We start from the raw sequence: 21,185 nt of genomic DNA, 5'->3' as shown, positions 1-21,185 counted from the left end.
AATCAGAGCCGGTGTACATGTGATTGACAGCTGTCTGCACCAATCAGAGTTTGACCAAATGTTTTTTATTATCATATCACCAATAGTGCTTATCAATACAAAAACTGAACAAAAACTCTCGTTTACAGGAGAAAATAAATAAATAAATTCAAATAAATTAAACCATAACTGCTGCTGGTCCATAGAAACGTGTGTGTGTTACAATATGCAAATGAGTGAAGTCATTTTTGTTCACTTTATTATAATGTGTGATGAAGAAAAGCTTTAATTCTCCAATTAAACAGACATGAAACCTGCAATTTTTTTGGCCTTTTCTGTGTAAAAATTACTAAAAGCCTTATCCCACTATCAAAGCAATTGCCAATGAAGTTTCTGTCGATCGGCTAAATCGATTAATCGACTAATTATGGAGATAGATTTGTCTCATTATTATTTGTGAGCACATCTACACTCTGTCATGTGCAATCTGTAAATATAAAATACCTTCCACAAATATAAAAAAAAATTGTCAACTCCCAAAACTATTTTGCAAATTTAAAACAGATCTGCAATACACAAATTCCACAAATAAAAAAATCTGTGTATACATTAAATCAATTAAAAAATAAATGAAAAGCAATTGTGACCATCATCCTGACATTCAAAACTTTTGAACAGGTATTTGTAAATGTAGTTTAGTAGTTTTTTTTGTAACTCTAAATTATACCCGTGTGGATTTTGTGTATTTGGAAATCTGTTTTATATTTGCAAAATATTTCTGAGAGTTTACTGATCTTTTTCTGTATTTGTGAAAGCTGTTTTGTATTTATAGACTGCACATTTACACACAGATTATTGATCATAATTGAAACAAATCTATCTCCACAAATAACTGACGCAGCTCTGATTATAAAGTCATCTCCTAAGCTCCTGTTAAAGGTCCAGTATGTAGAATTTAGTGGCATCTAGTGGTGAGGAAGTAGACTGTAAATTACTGAAACTTTGTGTGCGTGTGTCAAGCGTGTAGGAGAACTACAGGGGCCAACATGACGACTCCAATGTCTCTCTCTAGAGTGGTTGGTTTGTCCTTTCCAGGCTACTGTAGAAACAATATGGCGGCCTCTGTGGAAGAGTAGTAGTCTGCTCATGGAGGAATTTTCCTTGTAGGCTTTTTCTAAGAAAGCCCTTTCTGACAGAAATCTATTCATTTTAATCCAAACCACAACTTCTTTCCAAATCTTCACCTTTCTGATAGGAAACCTTCGAGGAAAATTTCTCCCAACTGCAACCAGGCCCCAGAAGTGTGTCAGGCTTTGAAGCCAATTTTCTTTACGTGATGACCTGTGGCCCAAAAAGACTTTTTCCCATAGACTTACACTGGGAACGAGACATCTGTAAATCAGTGTCACAACCCCCGAGATATGACTCATTTCAATGTCAGGATTTGATCCATTTGGTCCCAGAGCTGCGAGATTAAGTCATCTCTCCAAAACAAACCAGCTGATTAAAACCAGTAAAAACAGTAAATAAAGCAGTTTCATGTTAAATAATCAGTGTTAGATGAGGACCTGCTCCCTATGTAGACATAAACATTTTGTTTTAAGGTAACAAAAACACAACGATTCTTATTTTCAGGTGACTATACACTAAAGAAAACAGACTTATCAGATTATATTCACTTTCAGTCAATAGACCCCCCTCTTAATCCAACACCCTGGACCTTTAACCAAACTAGATTTCTCTTTTTAGACCTCTCTGGCTCACCTGTGTAGTCAAACTTTATAAAAACCAACAGAATGTCTTCTCTTAACGTCACCAAAGCAACCAAATCTGCTGAATTTTGAGGGAATGTGTGTAAAATGATGCACAAAACATTCAAAATATTTCCATTTGCTGAGACAGTGCAGCCACAAAAGACACTTGGATTCTTGGGTTTCTTGGAGCTGTGACAAACTGACGAAAGACGAGGAATTAAACAACCTCAAAGCAACATGAAGAGGAAGCCTGGCTGGGGTTATAGAACATGTCTGTGCTGGTGTGTGCTGCGGTATCCCTGTAGTCGATTTGAAAGTGGTGACGGCGGTGAGTGTGTGTAGGAAGCTTCTGGGATGTCTCTGAACTGGAGGAAGTGGTGGAGTGGGGAGGGCACAGGGAGCTGCTGGACTACATCACTCCTCATCAGCAGATCTGGTCCGAGCACTGACCGAACCTGCAGCCGACACATGTGGGAAAGACAGGGAATGGAGTCTAGAGGGAGGAAGAGAAAAACCTGTCAGCACTCGAAGTTTACTACAGATTACTAAAAGCAAATCTGCAGTGTGTGTTTTGTCAGTGTACCAAAACGTGGTTCCCAGGTCTTCTCCGCCCGCCTTCGATCCAGGATATGTTTCAGAGGAGGAGACACAGTCGACCAGTTTACAAACTCCAGCAGGTAATTCAACACCTCACTGTCCGCCTGCTCCAACCTAGAAAGCATTGAGGACAGAAAGTGATGTATCGTGTTTAGAGCCATCGGATACTCGACCAAAAAGTGAGACTTACATGTGGGGCTGAAGCAGCAGAGACGGTTCCAGTCCTGCCTTCAGGAGCAGAGGAAGCCAGCAGGCTGCAAAGTGCACTTGGTTTAGTGCCACACAGAGCAGCTCCCTCAGTTCCTGCAGCGTTAGCGTTTTCCCACGATGATGCGGTGCAGAACAGTCTCTGTCAGTCAAAGTCTCTGGTCGAGGGATCCATCTGTGCTCAAGTATCAGTTTCAGCAGCTCTGTTTTGTCGGTGGCTAAGGCATAAATCCAGTCCTCCTCGCTCAGAGTTGCTCCTGAAGCTACCAGCAACCTCACTGACTCACTGAAAGAGATTTTAACCCAAATCAAGAACAAATCCACTGCATGTGTGAGAGAGGTCAAACGTACTTTCTAACACACCTGTGTGGTTTATTGGACGTGCAACACAAGGCGAAGGAGAGTGGTGAACGGATGCCCAGGATGTGCGTGCAGTCCTGGGCATCTGGGCTGTAACCTTCCCTCAGGAGCGTCTCCACACTCTGGCTCTGATGGCTGTGGACGGCCACGTACAGCGGACTCACCATGCCATCACCGCGGTCACACACACGATCCGTGACAGCTATCAGCCTCCTCAGGATCCTGGATTCACAAAATACCAGAGGGTTAAAAGCATCCTGTGAAATTCACCTGAAACACCAAGAATCACTTTATCACAAAGTCATTATCAGGGGAAAAAGCACAGTGCCTCCTCTGGATGGTAGAGTAACATGTACAGCATCAGCTGCCACAGCAGACAATGAGATGTAAGATAACAGGAACGTCTGTAGTACAGTGTTAATTTGGTCAAGGCCTTGTTTCTATGACAGAAACAAGACGATGACGAGCTAAAAATTGATCTTGATAAGAAAAACTACGAAGAAATCTATGTTTCATTTTTGGTGATGAGACGTGACAAAAATGTTAGTCTTGGACTTATTCCAAACCTTTTCCAGGCCTAGAAAACAGTTTTTCTCATTTCATAACTTTTCCAGGAATTTCATGACCGTGGGAACCCCATAAAAACGTTGGGAGTCGCCGCCCAACAATACGTGATTTCAAGACAAGTTAAGAGTCGGTACCCGATGTGGCCAAACTCAGCAGCAGCATGAATGGGAAGCTGGGGCCAGTCGTTACTGCAGGCTGTGTCCGGCTGTGCTCCGTGGTCCAACAGGAAGTCCACACACGCCTGGTGACCCTCCTGAGAGGCGATCAGCAGCGGTGTGGCCAGATCAGCTGCCTGGGTGTTCACATTCGCTCCTACAGTGACAAAACACAGTTCATCATGTGTTTTATTTTAAGGTTTCAGAGAGGAGGGAAAAGAAGGGGCAGAGAGAGCAGCTGGGACACAAAAGGAGAGCGCTAAGCTGCTGACCAACATTAAATCTCAACAAAGTTTTAATTAGAGCTCTAAACAAATGCACATAAATGAATAAAGAAAAACAGCAGTTTACCAGCATTAACAAGGATTTCCAGGCATTCCTGCTGTCCGTACTGAGCAGCCACAAAGAGAGGAGAGATCTTGTGGTCATCTAGTGCCTCCAGGTTGCACACACTGACCAGTATGCACACTATTTCACTGTGACCCTAGGATATAAAAATAAAACTAGAATTACCACCCCGCGGTTGTATGACTCCGCCCACCAGTCCAGTGTCTCTGACAGTCTCCATCCATGTCAGTGAAAACATGGATGCTTCACACACAGAAGATCTATACAATCAGCACAGTTTCAAGATTAGAGTCACCAATTCAGTATCTGACCAAATGTCTCCCCTTCTGTTCCTGAGATATGACATTAAAACATGATGATGTCACAGTCAAGCTGACCTTTGACCTTTTGACCTTCATCATTTTACCCTGTTAGACATTTGTGTCAAGTTTTGTCATAATTAGTGAATGAATTCTTGAGTTATAGTTACCAGTCACACTGACCATGACCTTTGACCTTCAACCACAAAATTCTAATCAGTTTAATCTTCAGCCCAAGTGAACGTTTGTGCCAAATTTAAAGTAATTCTCCCATGGTGCACTTGAGATATCACGTTCACAAGGTCACAGCGACCTTGATCTTTGACCCTTGTCCACCAAAATCGTCCAGGTGAACATTTGTGCCAGATTTGAAGAAATTCCCTTGAGGCATTCTTGAGATATCATGTTCAAAAAGATGGCTGTCACCGGCATAGAGGCGTATAACAAGTTGGGAAAGACCAGAGTTTGTGTGTGTGTGTGTGTGTGTATGTGTGTGTGTGTGTGTTTCGAGTCCCATTATCACCTTATAAACAGCCTGGTGAAGGCAGGTCCAGCAGGACGCCGTGTGTGTTCTGTTGACCTCGGCACCTTTACTGACCAGCAGCTCTACAACCTCCGTGTACCCGCCATCTACAGCTGTCGGAAAACAGAGAACAGCTGATCAATACTGCAGACAGAATTCATCCAATCACATCCTATTTTACTTTAAAGAGAGGTGAATACAGGAGTGAAAACATGCGCAGGTGTTGTACCTGCGTACAGAGGACAGGACAAGTCATTCGTCAGCTGGTTGATATTGGCGTCGGCTTTCAAAAGGAGTCGGACCACGGCCAGGTGCCCACGCTGCGCCGCCAGGTAACATGCAGATTCCCCCTCATGTGTCAAAGAGTTCACATAGGGACTGCAGCCCCGGGAGGAGCCCGCTCGCACTGTCGCAAACAGAAAAACATCAGTTGTTTCTCACTTAAGTATTTGACTCTCAATAAAAGCTGATAAACTTGTGCTGATGGGGTTGACTGATTCAATTAGTCGATAATCAGGAAATTTATCAGCAATTTTGATAAAAAGAAAGTATTTAATCAAGAAAACCTGCAAAACATTCTCTGGTTCCACCATATTTATGTGGACATTTTAACTGCAACTAACAACTACTTTCATTGTTGATCAATCTGTGGTTAAATTTCATGATTAATCTATTCGGTTTGGTCAATAAAATGTCGGAAAATGGTAAAAAATGTCGATCAGTGTTTTCCAAAGCCTGACATGACGTCCTTAAACATCTTGTTTTGTCCCCAAACCAAAGACATTCAGTTTACTGTCACAGAGGAGGGAAGAAACCAGAAAATATTCACATCTGAGAAGCTCAATTAGAGAATTTTGACTTTTTTCCCCCTTAAAATATTACTCAAAAGATTATTCGATAATCAAACTAGTAGACAACTAACAGATTAATCATTGCAGCTTTAATTAAAACTATATTTTTCTACTGTTGCCCTACATGTTTGTACTTGTATCTTCTTGTTTGCACCTTACTATATGTTGTATTCTTTTTGTTTTGCACTGATGACCAGCGAAACACAATTTCGCTTCTCTCTGTACTGCACTGTGCACAGATGGATGACAATAAAGTCTCTCTTAAATGTGAGAATTTTTAGCTTTTCTCTGTCTATACAACTGTAAATTGAATATTTTGGAGTTTTGACCTGTTGGTCCAAGTTAGTGCCAAAAATACTGAGTCCATTCACAGATAGTTCATGAGCAGAAAATTAATTATTTATCCAGAAAACTAAACAATTATTCTGCCTCCAGCTTCTAACATGTGAGAACAACAACCCTTTCTTACCTCCTGCAGCAGACAAAATGTCCTGCACACACTCTTTGCTGCCAGCGGCCGACGCCTCGTGCAGGGCGTTCCAGCCACGGTTGTCTCGACAGTCCACGCTGAAACCTCTCTTTATCAGCCTCCTCACCCGCTTCCTACAGCCCGAGCGAGCTGCGGCGGCGACGCTGGAGACGGTGTCTCTGTAGCACTCTGTGAAGTCCATCCCCTGCTTTAAAAAAAAGTTAGAGCCATTATTTGTTTACAAGTTAGCTCAGGTATTGTAAGATCAACAGAGAGTCCAAATGCAGGGAGGGATGTAACTAAGTACATTTACTCAAGTACTGTGCTTCAGTACAAATTTGAGGTACTTGTACTTTACTTGAGTATTTCTGTTTTAATGTAACTTTCTCCTGTTCTATCTCAGAGGAAAATATTGTACTTTTTGCTGCACTACATCCATCTGGCAGCTTTAGTTACTTCCTGTCCAGTGAAAAGCGCGTATCTCCAGATGTGTTGATGTTGAATGTTTGTGACAAACTGAAGAATGAAGTTTCCTTTATGTGTTGCTAAATAAACTCGTCTGGATCAGGTGGAAAAGTTGTCGTCACAAAGCTGAAGACAGGTTGTTTGGATAGGATCAGGGATGAGTACATCAGAGGGACAACTCATGTTAGATGTTTTGGAGATAAAGTCAGAGAGGTCAGACTGAGATGGTTTGGACATGTTCAGAGGAGGGATAGTGAATACATCAGTAGAAGGATGCTGAGGTTGGAACTGCCAGGCAAGAGGCCTAGGGGAAGACCAAGGAGGAGATTTATGGATGTAGTGAAAGAGAACATGAAGTCAGTTGGTGTGAGAAAAGAGGATGCAGAGGACAGGGTTAGATGGAGGCAGATGATTAGCTCTGGCGACCCCTGAAGGGAACAGCCCAAAGAAGATCCACTAAAAGATTACTATAACAATTTCATTACACACAACACAATTCCATGGCCTGTCTTTCATCAAAATTAATTAATTTCATGACTTTTCCAGGCCTGGGAAATGAGATTGTGAAGGTTTTCCAGCACCCTGGGAACCCTGTTTATTTACATTTTACACAGAGTCCTTACTGTTTTGTAATTGGAGTCATATTAATTCACAAACAAAAAAAAAAGACTGTCAGCATGGATCAGTTTACATAACTTTACTTTAATACTTAAAGTACTTTACACATGTTTGCTAATACTTGTTTTACATCTGTAAAACGCACTTCTAAATGCAGAACTTGTAGTGCAATATTTTAACAGTGTAATATTAGTACTTTAACCTCAAACTTTAGCCTCAAAGCTAACGCTGTTAGCTTAGTTAGCTACGATGCTAACGTTCACGAATCAAGATGTAGCTTTTCACTCACCATTCACGGCAGTGTAAACATATCATGAACTTTAACACAACGCTTAATAACGTCACATTCTTACTAAGACAGCTCGTAGAGTTATATTTCCTAACAACTTGAAATAAAAAAGTGTTTATTTACCAAAGTAGCTCCTGGATTGACATATCAGTGGTCGCTGTTTAATGACGTCACACCACAACATCCCGTCGCGTGCTGATGCAGAGAGTTTAGCGTTAGCGGAAAATTCACCGTTTTATCATCAGTTTTATCTTAAAATCGAGTTCATCCGGATTTTTTTTTAAAGAAGTCTGAAGAAATGCGAAGACGAAAGTTGACAAACTGGAGGAAAACGAGCTAATCTGCAGTTTCAGCGGAGGAATTGAAGGTAAAAAGGTAAAAGTAGCTCGATATTAGCAAAGCTATATGGTGTATTTACAGTTAACCTCGCTGCTGTTGGAGCGAAGATTTACATCTAACGTGAAATATAATCGATCATGCCGATTATTATCATTTTATAAATCAAAATAGATGCTCGTCAAAGAATCATAGCTGTCAGATGGTTCATCTTGTAACTGAAATCAAACTGGAGGAAGAGCAGGGAAAGAAAAATGAATCTTGTACATAGTGTGAAGATAATCCTCAGAGTCATATCAGATATTATTGTAATGTGACGGATTTCTTTTATTTATTCGTGTAAAGAAATCCAGACTTGACTGCAGACAGTCCTGATTTGTTTCCTAAATCATCTCCTAACTTATCTTCTGAATCAGAATCAGATTTATGACCAAGTTTTCACATACAAGGGATTTGCCTCGATGCATAACAGTAAACAAGGTACAAATAGACAAATGAATAAACAAATATAAAAGCTTCAAAACTCAAGAAGCATAAATATTGAATAGGAAAAAAATAGAATAAGAAGCCAATGTGTGAAAATATGTAAAATATGTCTGTTTTAAAATGAAAGACCGGAACTGTTTTGTGCTGGACATTGTAAAATATTGACCAAAAAAACCTTTAAAATTACAACTTGTCAACACACTAATTCTGTTTCATTATTTTGAAAGGATTTACATGTATGAAATAAATACGATTTATAAACTATTTTGATCTGCATCCATTTTTTTTAACTTATGAACAGTGTCAAAAAACAGCCTCGTCCCAGACAAGAATTCACAACTTCAAACTATTAAAAACTGTGTTAAAAGCCTTCAAAATCTAAAAAAGTATGCACTGATGATGTGTGTAAAAATGTCCTCTTGATAAAAATGTTAAAGATGTGTCCTAGATTTTTGCAGCGCCGTCAGATTTGTACGAAAACATCATTTAACAAGGTGTAAATGGAGTTAACTGTGTCACAAGGACTGCCTCACTTCCTGGTTTCCTAAAAGGTGTGAATGCTGCTCACGTCCTGGTACGCTTTTTATTTTATGATATATTAATTAGATAATATTGCTACTTCAAACATAACAGGTCAACTCCAAACTGAATAAGAATTATGGTTAAAAATTAGTCTTTTAATCAGCATTAAAAGAACTCTGACAAAATAAAATCCTCACTGAGACTGCTGTAAAATTAATAAATATATAACTTTTTGTCAGCTTACATCTTATCTCTGACAACCATCATGTATGATATCAAGAAGAAAGACAATCGCTGGGAGGTTGGCTCATTACAAGCTTTAATAACCAAGATTTTGATCTCTTAAAAATATATTTTAAAAGATCCATGTTTTAATATATATTGGAGTCTGTGTCAGTGGGCGTCCCAGGCAGGAAAGCACTGGTCCTGATCGACTGCAGCCTCCTGCCAGATGGGAGTGACTGTCTCTGTCACCTTCAGCCTTATTTCAGAGCCTCTACTTCTGCCCTAACCTGTCTCCTAGTTTATTCTCATGTACTGTTGCCTCCTAAGTTGTTTCCTACTTTGTGCCCCAGCTTGTCTCCAAGGTAGGTTCCAGTCCCTGTGGCCCCCGGCAGCATCATGGTGGACATTGCCGTGAAGAGCGGAGCTGCGTGGGTGTGTCCCGGTGAGGGACAGTTGGCTGATGTCCTGCTTCCTGTTGACGTCAGTAACAAAGACGATCACGATGAAGAGCTCGGTCAGTCAGAGGGAGACGAGACAAACAGGTGAGCAGCTTTTAGCGTCTCTGAAAGCGTGCACCTGTTCAAATGTGGATTAATAATATTTGTGAGCACTTGTGTTAAATCCTGCTGTGAAAATAAGGATTGTTTTTTGGCTTGCTGTGTTTGGGTTCCCTTTTTTAAATGGTTTTGTAAAAGGCTGACACAGAATTGCTCGTTAACTTTTGTATAATGTGAGCAACCAGACCTCACCACTGTTTGTTCAAACTGAAGGGGGATAGATGTAGAGCTGCAACGATGAATCACTTGATTGTTTGATCGAAAGAAAATTAATCTGCAACTATTTTTCTATGCTATATTTTCTCAAACATGATTGTTAGTTGCAGCCCTACGTAGCTGAGTGATAAGCGCATCTTTAACACTTATCTTCCCCTCACAGGGGCGGCCCAGTGCTGTTGGAGCAGACGGAGGAAGGGTCTCCTTGTGTCTTGACGCTCCACTGCAGCTCCTGCTCACCTGCTGCCATCAGCCGCCTGCTGGTCACCAGCGAGGCCCGAACCATGGAGGTGTACAGCCAGACGGGAGAATACTGTGGGACAGTCCGCGGGGAGAGAGACGACAGTGTCCAGACAGACAGGTACACACACAGTTAGCATCACCTGGGTTGCACGTTTTACAGTTTTTTTTAGCTGACTTTAGGGGACCTTATTTTCTCATGTTTTTGTGTCTAAGTGACCGATGGAGGCAACAATTTTGGATAATGGTCCAGTACTGAGAGAGAGTGCTGCAGCCAGCAGCAGTGAAACAGGCTGCAATGTGTTCCCTGCGTCCAATTTACGTTCATTAAAATAGTTTGTTGTTGTCTCTGACAGGCTCAGATTGGTTTTCTAAGTGTCTGACAACATTATGGAAACAATCCTACAGAGAAAATGTTCTTCTTTAAATTTTGCTTTTCAAAGTGGAGTTGTATGGATTACTTATTCATAGACAGTTTAATACACTTACAGTAGAAGTCTGTCAGCACGCCCCCAGTTTGGAGAAGCAGGCTGGAGTCTGAGGCTCAGTAATGTTCTGCTGTGGGCGGCGATGTTGACGCTGTGTCTCCTCTCTCTGTTGCCCAAAGCTCAGACAGAGGGCCTTTCTACAAGAAACAGCTGATCCTCGAGCACCCGTCCTCCGCCTGTGACGTGAAGGTGAGTTGTGTTCAGAGTGAGGTCAAACACACAGAGCAGTAGCTGTGGTATCACATCTACTGAGAGTCCTCACATCTATAAAGAGCTGATATATGTTGGTGAACTCTGTATATGTATTCACGACTGTGTTGAGTTCAGTCATCTGTTTCTGTGTCCCAGCTGCTCTCCCTGGGCGGTCGAAGCAGTGTAATGGTGTGTCGAGTCATTGTGGGCCTTCAGCCGCTGCCGCCCTGCGCAGCCCGCGGTCCTGGCATCGATATGCAGCAGGTGCAGTGTCTGGTTGAGGAGATGGGAACAAGCCTCTCTCCAGGAGCCCAGCACCTCATGGACATGGTGCACTTCCAGCAGAAGGTGGGAGTAAAGGAGCAGTGAGTTACTTTAACCTCTAACGACCTCTTCAGGCAGGGAGGGGGAATTACAACTATGCTGATGGAGCACACGAGCTTGCTTGTACTTCACTAAACTGATCCTTGTTTACCAGAGTGTGCTGTAAGGTTTTAGATGCTAACCCACCTTCAGGGCACATTGTGGTTTCAGTTTCAGCTCACAGTGAAAATCAACTTGACCCCTGGACTGTGTTTCTCTCTAGAACCAGACCAGCTCTCTGGGCGGCTTCCTGCCTCTCCTGATGGGCGGTGGAGTTTTCTCTGCTCTGGCTCAAGGAGCCAACATCTCCCCAGCAGCCGTCAGAGACCAGCCGCTGCCTGCAGACTCCACGGTATCTGTATTATCTGAGCTGTTCTTTGATGTGATCCTTTACCTCATAGGGCATCTTATTATAGCACAACCCTAACAGATTTCCTCTATACTACAGTGTAATACTCCATTAATACGTCAGTGTGATACTACTACAAGTAAAAAATTAAAATAAAAGTAGAAATGCTCCAGTGATACACTCCATCAGAAGTAACCATTTTATTGAAGTCAGAGTAGGAAGAGAAACAACAACATAAAAACACATGGATACAAAGATTGATCAGACATTCAGAGCTCAGAAGTCGCCGTTATTATTCTGCAGAGAAACATCAGTTCAGGCAAACAGAGTGTTTGACTGACAGCTGATCAGTGTGCAGAGGAGACACGCCACAACAATCATCTCTCTGCAACAAACATGGAGATCAAACACAGAGTTTAATCCTGAAATGACTTCTGACTATTTGAGTTTACACAGCTCAGCAGTGGATTTTTCATGAGGCCGAAGTCCAGCGTAGAGAGGCTGAGTGAATGTGGTCTGGACTCTGTGGAGGAGAGTCATGGTTTCAGAGACCCGGTAGAAGGACAGAACACCTGCACTGTGATCCAGGTACACTCCTACTCTGGAGGACCGAGGACCTGAGACAGGAGTTTGGACTTTGTTGTACAAAAAGTCATAACCCTCATTGTAACAGTATAACGCCCAAGATTTGTCATTTCGTCCAAATCCACATTCAATCCAGCCCCCTGCTCTGCTGATATTCTTGTATGCGACTGCTACAGAAACTCCCTCCCCGCTCCACTCCACCTCCCAGTAACAACGTCCAGTCAGACTCTCTCTACTCAGGACCTGACACCAGTCACTGAATCTGTCTGGGTGATCAGAATAAGACTGGTGTTGTCTCATTACTGCCACTTTCCTGTTCCCCTCAGATAGTAACAGCAGTGTGTGTGCTGTGTTTGGATCTAGAGTGATTTGATGTGAATATCTGACAAACTCAGCTCTGGTCTTGGGCTCTGGTTGTGGCAGTGAAACATTCACTTCAGTCCCTGTCAGTGAGACGTTTGTCTCCCTCAGAGCGTCCTGTAGTTTATCTCTGACTCCTGACACAGCCGCTGTCATGTCCTCAAAGTAGCGGCGAGGAATGATGTTGATGCTGGATGAGTGTGTGGGTTCACTGAGTGCTGACAGTGAGGGGTAGCTTTGTAGAAACAGGGTGTGATCCTCTGTGTGTGAGAGCTGCTCCAGCTCAGCGTCTTTCCTCTTCAGCTCAGTGATCTCCTGCTCCAGCTTCTCCTGAAGCTCTTTGACTCGACTCACTTCAGTTTCCTGCTGCCATCTGAGCTGCTGCTTCACATCAGAGCGTCTTTTCTCCATGAGACGGATCAGCTCAGTGAAGATCTTCTCACTGTGCTCCACTGCTTTATCAGCAGAGCGACTGATAGCCTCCACCTCCTGTTGGAGCAGCTTCACATCTTTCTCTGTGTCCTGGATTCTCTGCTGGATGTTTTGTCGACTCCCCTCCAGCTCTCTCTGCCTCTCAGTCCTTTCTGCTGCAGCTGACACTGTGTCGTGGCCTTTATGTTCATCCACAGAGCAGAGATAACAGATACACTGCTGATCAGTGCGGCAGAACATCTTCATCACCTCATCATGACGAGAGCAGATGTTCTCCTGCAGCTTCTTGGAGGGCTCCACCAGCTTGTGTTTCTGTAATGGAGCCGAGTCACGATGAGGCTGGAGGTGTTTCTCACAGTAAGAGGCCACACACTGCAGACAGGACTTGAAGGCTTTCAGTTTCCTCCCAGTGCAGACATCACAGGCCACATCTTCAGCTCCAGCATAGCAGTGATCAGCAGGAGCAGCTTTGAGTCCCATCTTCTTCAGGGCCTCCACTAAATCTGCTAACATGGTGTTTTTCATCAGGACAGGCCTCGGTGTGAATCGCTGCCTACACTGAGGGCAGCTGTAGATTCTCTTCTCATCCTCTCCATCCCAGAAGTTTCTAATACAGTTGAAACAGTAGCTGTGTCCACAGGGAAGAGTCACAGGATTCTTCACTAGATCCAGGCAGATGGAACAAGAGATCTTTTGGGGGTCCAGCTCAACTCCTTGCTGCGCCATTTCTCAGTGCCAACGCCTGTCTGAATCTCAGTTCCCAGGAAGTGAAACTAGTTTGAGCTCTGATCCAAACCACATGTGTTTGTGCAGCGAACGCTGCCTGTCGGCTCTCTCTCCTCACCACCGTGTTGGTTCAGCTGAGTGACGACAGGAAGTGATCAAACTAACACTCAAGTTACTGGTGAATCATAGAGGTAGAAATACTACAGAGTGATACTGCATTACAAGTACAAGTCTTTCTGAAGTAATTTACCTTTGTACGTCTCAAAACATCAGTCTTGTCTTTAGCATGTTAGCATGCAGTAAAATGTGGACTCAGTCTTCAGGGAGTCTTGTCTCTGTGTCTTCAGCCTCCAGTCGGCTCCATCAGGCCTGCAGGTGAAGTTTCGCCGCCTCAGAACGGAGTGATGTCAGACAGTTCCTCCGTCTCCTCCCCGGACCTGCCGCCGTCTGCCGTCAACACCAAGAACACAGGTAAGGATCATCATCTGTCTCAGGTCAAACATGAGCGCACAAGGTGAAGACTCAGAAGAACGACTTCACATTAGCTATGAAACATTTGGCTTTGTTCAAAATCACAGTCAGATGTAGAAAATGTAGCTCCCTTCAAACAGATTCTTTTAATGCTGACGTGAAGATCTGATTTTATGCTGGCTCCGCTTTTTTTTGCACTGAACCGAAATTGTTCCAGAAGCAAAACAGGCGTGTTGTCTGACACAGCAGTGTATGTGGTTCGTGTCATTTTACACAGTCATCGATTTAGCCTCACCACTACCTCCACTGCCTGCTAAAAGGCAGAACAACAATGCTAAATGCTCCTCCCACTCTGCGTTTCTATGTTTTATACTGAATGGCGAGGCTGAATTAAAGCGCAACCCTCCTGCCTGGAACAGCCTGATTATCATGACCAACCAGTTTGAAGCGTACACAGTCTCGTACAGAGAAAATACTTGATCAGACTGTGAATTTAAAACGCAGCTCAGGTCTGAAGAAGAGTTTCAAGAGGTGTAAAAACAATCTGTCTCTGTCGCCAGCCGACATTTTGCTGCCTCATAAAGGTCATTTGACCACAACTTATTTGGTAACTAACGACTTTTTCTTAGATTGAAAATCCCAAATCTCAGCAGCTGACCAGTTTGTGTTGTGGTCTCCCGTCTCTAGCGAGCAGTGAGAATGGAGGCCCTGTGAGTCACGCCCAGCTGGCGGAGATGATGTCACACTTCCTGAAAGGGCAGGGGCCCGGCGAGGCAATGTGCTCGGGCCCCGAGCTGCTGCCCGTGCTGCAGAGCCTCTGTGGTCAGGTGACGAAGCTGCGACTGGATGACGCGGCGGCGCTGGCAGAGAAGGAGAAGGTGATGAGGAACGGAACGTGGTGAGTGAAGTTCAGTGAGTCCGGCCTGTCAGACGACGTGTTCACATACGGCACACTTCAGTACAGCTGATTAGACGACTCTGGTCTCACTGTGACGGCGTTTCTGTCTGTCTAACATATGACGCCATCACTCTGCATGACGAAGGAGCTCCATGTTGTTGATCTGTAATCACGCCGTGCATGTCTGTGTCACTGGGCAGTTACACCACCTTCCAGTCGGGGATTTAAAGTTTGATTCCAAACACACCTAAACACACACATTAAACTTGACTTCATAGAGACACTTTCAAACATGAGTACAAAAATCGGCTTCATTAAAACTCACAGAGTTCAGCGACGAAACAACTGTCTTATACGAAACACATTTTCACCACAAATAAACATGCTAACATTATTAGCATAAGCCTATGATATTTTACATTGTATAAATTAGCCTAGCAGCTAGCAGAGTTTTTCTCTACTCATATGAAGCCAGCTTAAATCACACACAGGCCTTCAGGTGCCGTTGTGTGGAGGCTTTATTGTCTTCATAATTTATTGTTTGTTATGTGTGAAATCAGTCATAGCTTTGTTTCCACTGAGGGAAATCTTACAAAAATAAACAGGAAGTCTGCTTCACTGTGACGTGCAGCTACATTTCTCCATCTCTTGACACACAGTATTATGCAGTAAGAATAATTTGTTTAGGGGTATTAACCCTCTGAGGCCCACCATGGACCCTTTTTTGTCTTTTAGGGGAACAGAGGATCTTTATGTCACGTATCTGAAAGCTTACGATTAATTTGAGATGCAACTCAGATCTATGTGTCAAGTTTTTCTGGTCATAAATCTGTAATAAACATTGTGTTGTTTAGGTTATTTTTCAAACTTTAAAGTTTGGAGTGATCAGGGGCTCAGAACATGATGATAGAAGTATATGACGGCCATTCTCACGCTCATTTAGGTCTCATTAGTCTTTGCAGCAGTTTGTAGGTTGATACCATTTGTTACACCGGTTTGGTGCTAAATTTAAGCATCTTTGACAACTGCAGAATTGATAAAAATGGTCCAAAATCCCACATTAAGACACCAAGACCAGAGAAAAATCCACGCTGTGATTTAAAATCAAATCTTTTGTCATTTGGAGATTTCTGTAAGAATTGTATTTTTTAGCGATTGTATTGCGAACACTTTTGTTCTAGAAACTGCTGAGAAATCCCCTTATTGTCGATGTACCTAAAAAAACCAAACATAGTCTAAATGCTTCAGGTCTCTAGTTTGTGACTGTGAAGTTTCACGACGCTGTGACTCTCCTCAGGGTCACTATAGGTCATTTTATTCGGTGAAGTCCACTGAAAAAAAAATGGTTTCACTACAATGAATCGGCTGCTATGGAGGCTAGGGTCATCACACATGAATAAAGCTGGGCTCATTGAGTCCACAGAAGTGTCAGCTTTACAGTCAGGCCTGATTTATACATTACAGAGACTGTTTATGGAGCCTGGTATGCAGAAATATTCAAATACAAAAAGTGAGAATTACACACTGCACTAGAGAAGCTGTATGGGAGCAGCATAGAGTGGGCATATCTGTAAAGAGGAGAGTCGTTGGTTCCTATAGAAACTGTTTTCATTCAGATATCTTGAGATGAGAGGTTCAAGGTTCCCCTGTGAATATGGCCATGACAGTTTTTCCCTCGCCATAATTTAGCCTAACTTTGGAGTGTTATTTAGCCCCTTCCTGAGAAACTACCATGGCTCGGCTCCACTGGATTCGTTAGGTCTTAAAGTTTTATTGACACAGAGATTAATGAATTTGTAAATCTGTTTACCAGAGCACAGTGAGTGTTCAGTGAGCAGCTGAAGGATCTGGTCTGACCCGTGGTTCATGCAGTGCAGGGAGGAGGCTGACACAGACACAATAGAGTTCATTTATCAGCAGCTCTGTGCGTATGAATACATCAAATGTTGGCAAACTGCACCAAACCTCAGTGAATTAACGGCTGTTTTTAGCTAACACTGATGCAGAGGCTCAGTGTCAGTAAATATTATTTACCACTGACATTAGTTTCACTCTGCGATCACTGAAACATGTGTTTACGAGCTGCTGCGACAGACTGCAGTTTGCTGAATGAGGCTCTTTGTCCGAGCAGAGCAGCTCGTGTGGGCTCAGAGAGAACGTCAGCTGAGCTCCACATCGAGGAGAGGACAGCAGCTCAGCGGTACGTTTCACTACAAACACCTCAGGCTGAAATACTGAAAGAGTTTAACACTTTAAATTAGATTTAAACAGTAGGGGAACAGTAAGTGCTGCTCTTATAAACTCTCAAACAAACATATCATCGTAGTTTTTAAAGAACAGTATGTCATGTGTGCTTGTTTCAAAGATGCTAATAACAGTTAGCTCTAGTGAAATGTTAAAGAAATGTTACTGGAGAGTTTTTGTGTTGTTTTTTCCTTGTGAGCTGACTGGCCTCGAACCTGCCTATTGAATCCTCTTGTTGTGATTTCCCACAATGCTTTTTGAGGAGTGCAGGACGTCGTTGCTTTCAGCTGTGTTGAAACAGGTTTCATTCACAGAAACAACTCATCAGCTGACACAAAGAGAAGCAGACATTCAGAGTAGTTGATGGATGGATGGATGGATGGATGGATGGATGGATGGATGGATGGATGAATGATGCAAGGATGGATGGATGCATGGATGGATGATGCATAGATGATGGATGGATGCATGGATTGATGGATGAGTGGATGACAGATGCATGGATGGATGGATGGACAGACAGACAGACAGACAGACAGACAGCTTCTGTCTGTTGTGTTCCTCTGTTGCAGGACAGGGTGGCAGATTGAAAACGAAGTGTCGGGGCGTCGGTGGCTTAGTGGTAGAGCAGGCGCCCCATGTACAAGGCTGTTGCTGCAGCGGCCCAGGTTTGACTCCAGCCTGTGGCCCTTTGCTGCATGTCCTTCCCTCTCTCTCTCCCCCATTCACGCTTAAGCTGTCCTATCAATTAAAGGCTACAACGCCCAAAAAATATCTTTAAAAAAAAAAAATAAAAAAAGAAAACAAAGTGTCAGACAGAAGTGACATTAAACTATTTCAGTCATGTACTGAGAGAATGTTCAGTTTCCTGAACAGCAGGACGGAGGCCTCGTCAGGGTCTGATCATACAAATCATTTTTTGCAGCAGATAAAGTTTGTGACTGTAAAACTATCCATTGTAATTTGCACCTTTAATCCGCGGGGAGAGGGTTTCATGTTTTTAAATGACCTGCATCGAGATGTTTGAGGACGGCTTTAAAACAACTCATTAGCTTATTTTGGGCTGCGAGGAGCGAGTTTACCAGAAGGTGGCAGCATAATCAAAGTAGTTTAACACCACAGCTCCAGCTGCTGTTTCTAAGGATGATATATCCAATAATAAATTATGTTTCATTTGTAGTTTTGTTAAGAGCTTTTAAAGCCACGTGTTCCACTGATTAAAGATTATCCAGGACACAGTCCAGGTCATTTACTGAAGATTTTAAAGACACTGATGTCAGCCCAGTTTTTACTATGAAATCAGAATGTCTTAATTGAATTCCTGACCTGAAGAGGGCAGCCTCTGTCTCTCCAAATAAAGTCAAACAGGCTGAGCAGCAGCAGTCAGGATTTCCTCTGGCTGTGAGAGAGGCTGAGGTACTGGGATTCTTCTGGATCTTTGAGGGTGAAAAGTAACGCTGAGAAACCCCAAAGACACGCAGGAAGGCTGGAAACGTTTGAAAAGGAATAGAGAAGCGTCTTGGTTTTGAAGTTTTCCTCCAGGTGGTGAGGATGAAACCCACCCAGAGTCAGCTGTCTGAGTTTCACTCACAGAGAGAAAAGTGGCTGAGTAAGGTGGACGCAGCAGGATGCTGAGGTCGGGGGAAGATGATGGTCAGCTCCGACTCCGTGGGTGGTTCAGCTTTTTTAATGTCTGAGTTTATGTTTGAGGTTTTGTCTCTGATGTGGCTTCATGTTTGTTCATGGATCAGTCACACTGAGTGTCGTTCCTGGACTTAAATATTATTAAAAAATGAAGGGGACAATGTGAGAAACATGCCTCAGTTCCTCTGCAGCAGGACATCAGTTATCTTCAGTCTTCTGACAACTGTTTTCTTGAAATGATGATGTGATTTAAATGTGTTTCCACTTTTTAACTGTTTAATACAAACAGGTTCAGTTTCAGTACAGAGCCTTTAAAAACCAGAGTGAATTGATAGGTCAAAGAGTGCACGTCTCATTTTTGGAACTTCTACTCTGCAGGCTCTTTGCCTTAACCAAATGTTCCGTCATTGTCTCTCCACTCTGCAGGGAGTTGGACTCAGCCATGGAGCGTCGTCTGGAGGAGATGGAGAGGAGGCTGAAGGAGCACGTTGACCGTCGCCTGGACGCTCTGGAGCAGAAGCTGGAGAAGGCCCTGCTGAGCGCCCTGCCGCATGTCGCCCTCAACCAGGGAGGAGCAGCATCCACGGGACCGTCGGAGCAGACCGCTGCGGCATCGGCCACACACTGAGTTCAGAGCAATTAAAAGACTAACACAACATGTAACCTGAACGCCTTTCTGCCCCTGGTGCTTCTCAGAGTCGACCTTAGAGCCAGAGGAGAGGCAGAGCGGGACGCAGACGCTAAAATCTAAAAAGGGCTGAAATGGAATTATTGATAAAATAACACAATAATCGCAATAACCTGTTAAAACATAAAAATTGTGTTAAACTATGGGTGTCGGCTGTCAGAAATACAGCCTCTTTAACGGTTTGTCTTTTATCTTCGGGGGAAAATAACAAAGCAACACTGATGGACAGCAGAAGTGAATGTCCTGGATGTGGGACTGTCTGTGTGGCCGAATGAAACAAAACTGCGGAAATCTTGTATTCAGATCACAAAAAACATGTCATCTGTCTGCAGTGCATTCTGGGAAAGTTTATCCACATGAAGAAGTGAGTGACAGAATTCATCGCCAATAAAAAAAAACACCTAAAACCAATAACAAACAGAAAATGAAACAAAACTGAGCATGTGATCGTATCCAGGTTTGAACATCATAATATTTTACATGCATCACCAGCAGAACAGAATTATTCACATTAAACTGTGCATGTAAACAGCATGATCTGACCTCCGAGGTTTCACGATCCACTCAGTCCTCTAGTCCACCTGTGGATTAACAGTTGTTCACACTGCGTACTGTAACTGCACTGATCTGCTGTGTTTTAGTGAGTCAGGCCTTCTGTGTCTGGGTCAGGTCAGCTGTGGATAATGTCAGAATGAATACATGAAGTCCTGTCACAGGAGTGCGTACAGAAGGTTATTAAAATGTGTTTTAATATGACACTGTAATGTTTGAAATAATGTACATGTCTGTAACATAAAGCTGCCAATGTAAACTGATGTTGATGGTTTTAATAACCGAGCTGACAGAAATAAAAATATATTTATACAGATGAATGTGTGTTCTCTCTGGGGGGTTGTTTCTAGCTGTTAATTCTACACATCTCTTAAAACGAAGAGAAGAGCTTGTGTAACACCAAATACATCAAATCCTGAATAGACAGAGGAAAGAGGTTGAGTCAGATGGGTCAGGCTCTGCTTCAGTACCTCTAAATCTGAGGCCATGGTTCTCTGCTGGAGAGCGGTGGATTGTTTCCTCTGGGTTGGGGAAGAGTTAGGCCCAATCCCAATACCCCTCTTGCCCACTACCCCTTGGCCCTCAAAATGAAGCAACGAGGGGTTGAAATCTTTCCCTAGGAATTGGGACACCACTCACTACGTCACGCATCAGTTACGTTCACGCATACGTAACTATTTTAANCCATTTGCACAACAGCATGTGAAATTGATTGTCAATCAGTGTTGCTTCTTAAGTGGACAGTTTGATTTCACAGAAGTGTGATTGACTTGGAGTTACATTGTGTTGTTTAAGTGTTCCCTTTATTTTTTTGAGCAGTGTATTTTAAACAGGAAGCTGCGAGCCATCTACATTTCCGACCAGCATCTACAATGGAGTCTCATTCATCCTATCGATCGCGTTTGCTGTATTCATCATGCTTTGTTTGATGAACGACAGACGACAGGGGACTTCAGCTAGCTAGCTAACCCGCTAACATTACAAGGCAGCATAGTTATACTAGCTGGCGTGTTATCATAATGTGAAAAGTCTGACAATTTTGCAGAACAGCACAGACAGTGCGAGCTAGCTAGCTAGCTAACAAGCAACCTGACGGTTGCGACAGTAACATTAGCTATGTAGGAATTTTT

The 21,185-nt window shown here is 43.1% G+C and overlaps 3 protein-coding genes across 5 annotated transcripts; 1 reads left to right on the top strand and 2 right to left on the bottom strand.

Annotated features, from left to right (window-relative positions):
* Positions 1–49: 49 nt before the first annotated feature.
* asb3 (ankyrin repeat and SOCS box containing 3) lies at positions 50–7,663 on the bottom strand. 2 transcript variants are annotated; one of them, XM_050059398.1, is made up of 10 exons: positions 7,605–7,663; positions 6,110–6,317; positions 5,019–5,195; positions 4,790–4,902; positions 3,971–4,103; positions 3,599–3,776; positions 2,901–3,119; positions 2,521–2,823; positions 2,317–2,444; positions 50–2,226 (listed from the first exon to the last, which is right to left on the bottom strand). In XM_050059398.1, exons 2-10 carry the CDS (start codon positions 6,309–6,311, stop codon positions 1,994–1,996), a joined length of 1,686 nt encoding a protein of 561 aa, XP_049915355.1. In that variant the 5' UTR covers positions 6,312–6,317; positions 7,605–7,663; the 3' UTR covers positions 50–1,993. The 2 variants fall into 2 exon arrangements, with proteins under 2 accessions (XP_049915355.1, XP_049915356.1); XM_050059399.1 differs by having other exon boundaries at positions 6,110–6,314; positions 7,605–7,645.
* On the top strand, positions 7,655–20,371 carry c13h10orf88 (chromosome 13 C10orf88 homolog). Of its 2 annotated transcripts, none has more exons than XM_050059456.1 (9): positions 7,655–7,848; positions 9,401–9,592; positions 9,987–10,184; positions 10,671–10,740; positions 10,900–11,091; positions 11,330–11,458; positions 13,906–14,029; positions 14,717–14,927; positions 19,242–20,371. In XM_050059456.1, the coding sequence occupies exons 2-9, from the start codon at positions 9,447–9,449 to the stop codon at positions 19,441–19,443; spliced, it is 1,272 nt and encodes a 423-aa protein (XP_049915413.1). In that variant the 5' UTR covers positions 7,655–7,848; positions 9,401–9,446; the 3' UTR covers positions 19,444–20,371. The 2 variants fall into 2 exon arrangements, with proteins under 2 accessions (XP_049915413.1, XP_049915412.1); XM_050059455.1 differs by having other exon boundaries at positions 7,655–7,856.
* On the bottom strand, positions 11,879–13,573 carry LOC126399439 (tripartite motif-containing protein 16-like). The gene has a single exon (XM_050059402.1). It carries the CDS (start codon positions 13,556–13,558, stop codon positions 11,894–11,896), a length of 1,665 nt encoding a protein of 554 aa, XP_049915359.1. The 5' UTR covers positions 13,559–13,573; the 3' UTR covers positions 11,879–11,893.
* Positions 20,372–21,185: the final 814 nt, after the last annotated feature.

This window comes from Epinephelus moara, chromosome 13 (genome assembly GCF_006386435.1).
Source record: "Epinephelus moara isolate mb chromosome 13, YSFRI_EMoa_1.0, whole genome shotgun sequence".
NCBI classification, from domain to species: Eukaryota; Metazoa; Chordata; class Actinopteri; order Perciformes; family Serranidae; genus Epinephelus; species Epinephelus moara.
Note: the sequence above shows the minus strand (reverse complement) of the source record. Positions and strands in the feature narration are given on the sequence as shown.

Excerpts from the sequence above, each read along its gene's own strand:
- asb3 (XM_050059398.1), bottom strand. The coding sequence starts at position 6,311 with ATGGACTTCACAGAGTGCTACAGAGACACCGTCTCCAGCGTCGCCGCC. Across the intron at positions 3,120-3,598 it reads GCTGAGTTTGGCCACATCGG|GATCCTGAGGAGGCTGATAG; the intron begins GTACCGACTCTT and ends TTGTGAATCCAG. Across the intron at positions 2,824-2,900 it reads ACGTCCAATAAACCACACAG|TGAGTCAGTGAGGTTGCTGG; the intron begins GTGTGTTAGAAA and ends AATCTCTTTCAG.
- c13h10orf88 (XM_050059456.1), top strand. The coding sequence starts at position 9,447 with ATGGTGGACATTGCCGTGAAGAGCGGAGCTGCGTGGGTGTGTCCCGGT. Across the intron at positions 9,593-9,986 it reads GAGGGAGACGAGACAAACAG|GGGCGGCCCAGTGCTGTTGG; the intron begins GTGAGCAGCTTT and ends TTCCCCTCACAG. Across the intron at positions 11,459-13,905 it reads CGCTGCCTGCAGACTCCACG|CCTCCAGTCGGCTCCATCAG; the intron begins GTATCTGTATTA and ends CTGTGTCTTCAG.
- LOC126399439 (XM_050059402.1), bottom strand. The coding sequence starts at position 13,558 with ATGGCGCAGCAAGGAGTTGAGCTGGACCCCCAAAAGATCTCTTGTTCC.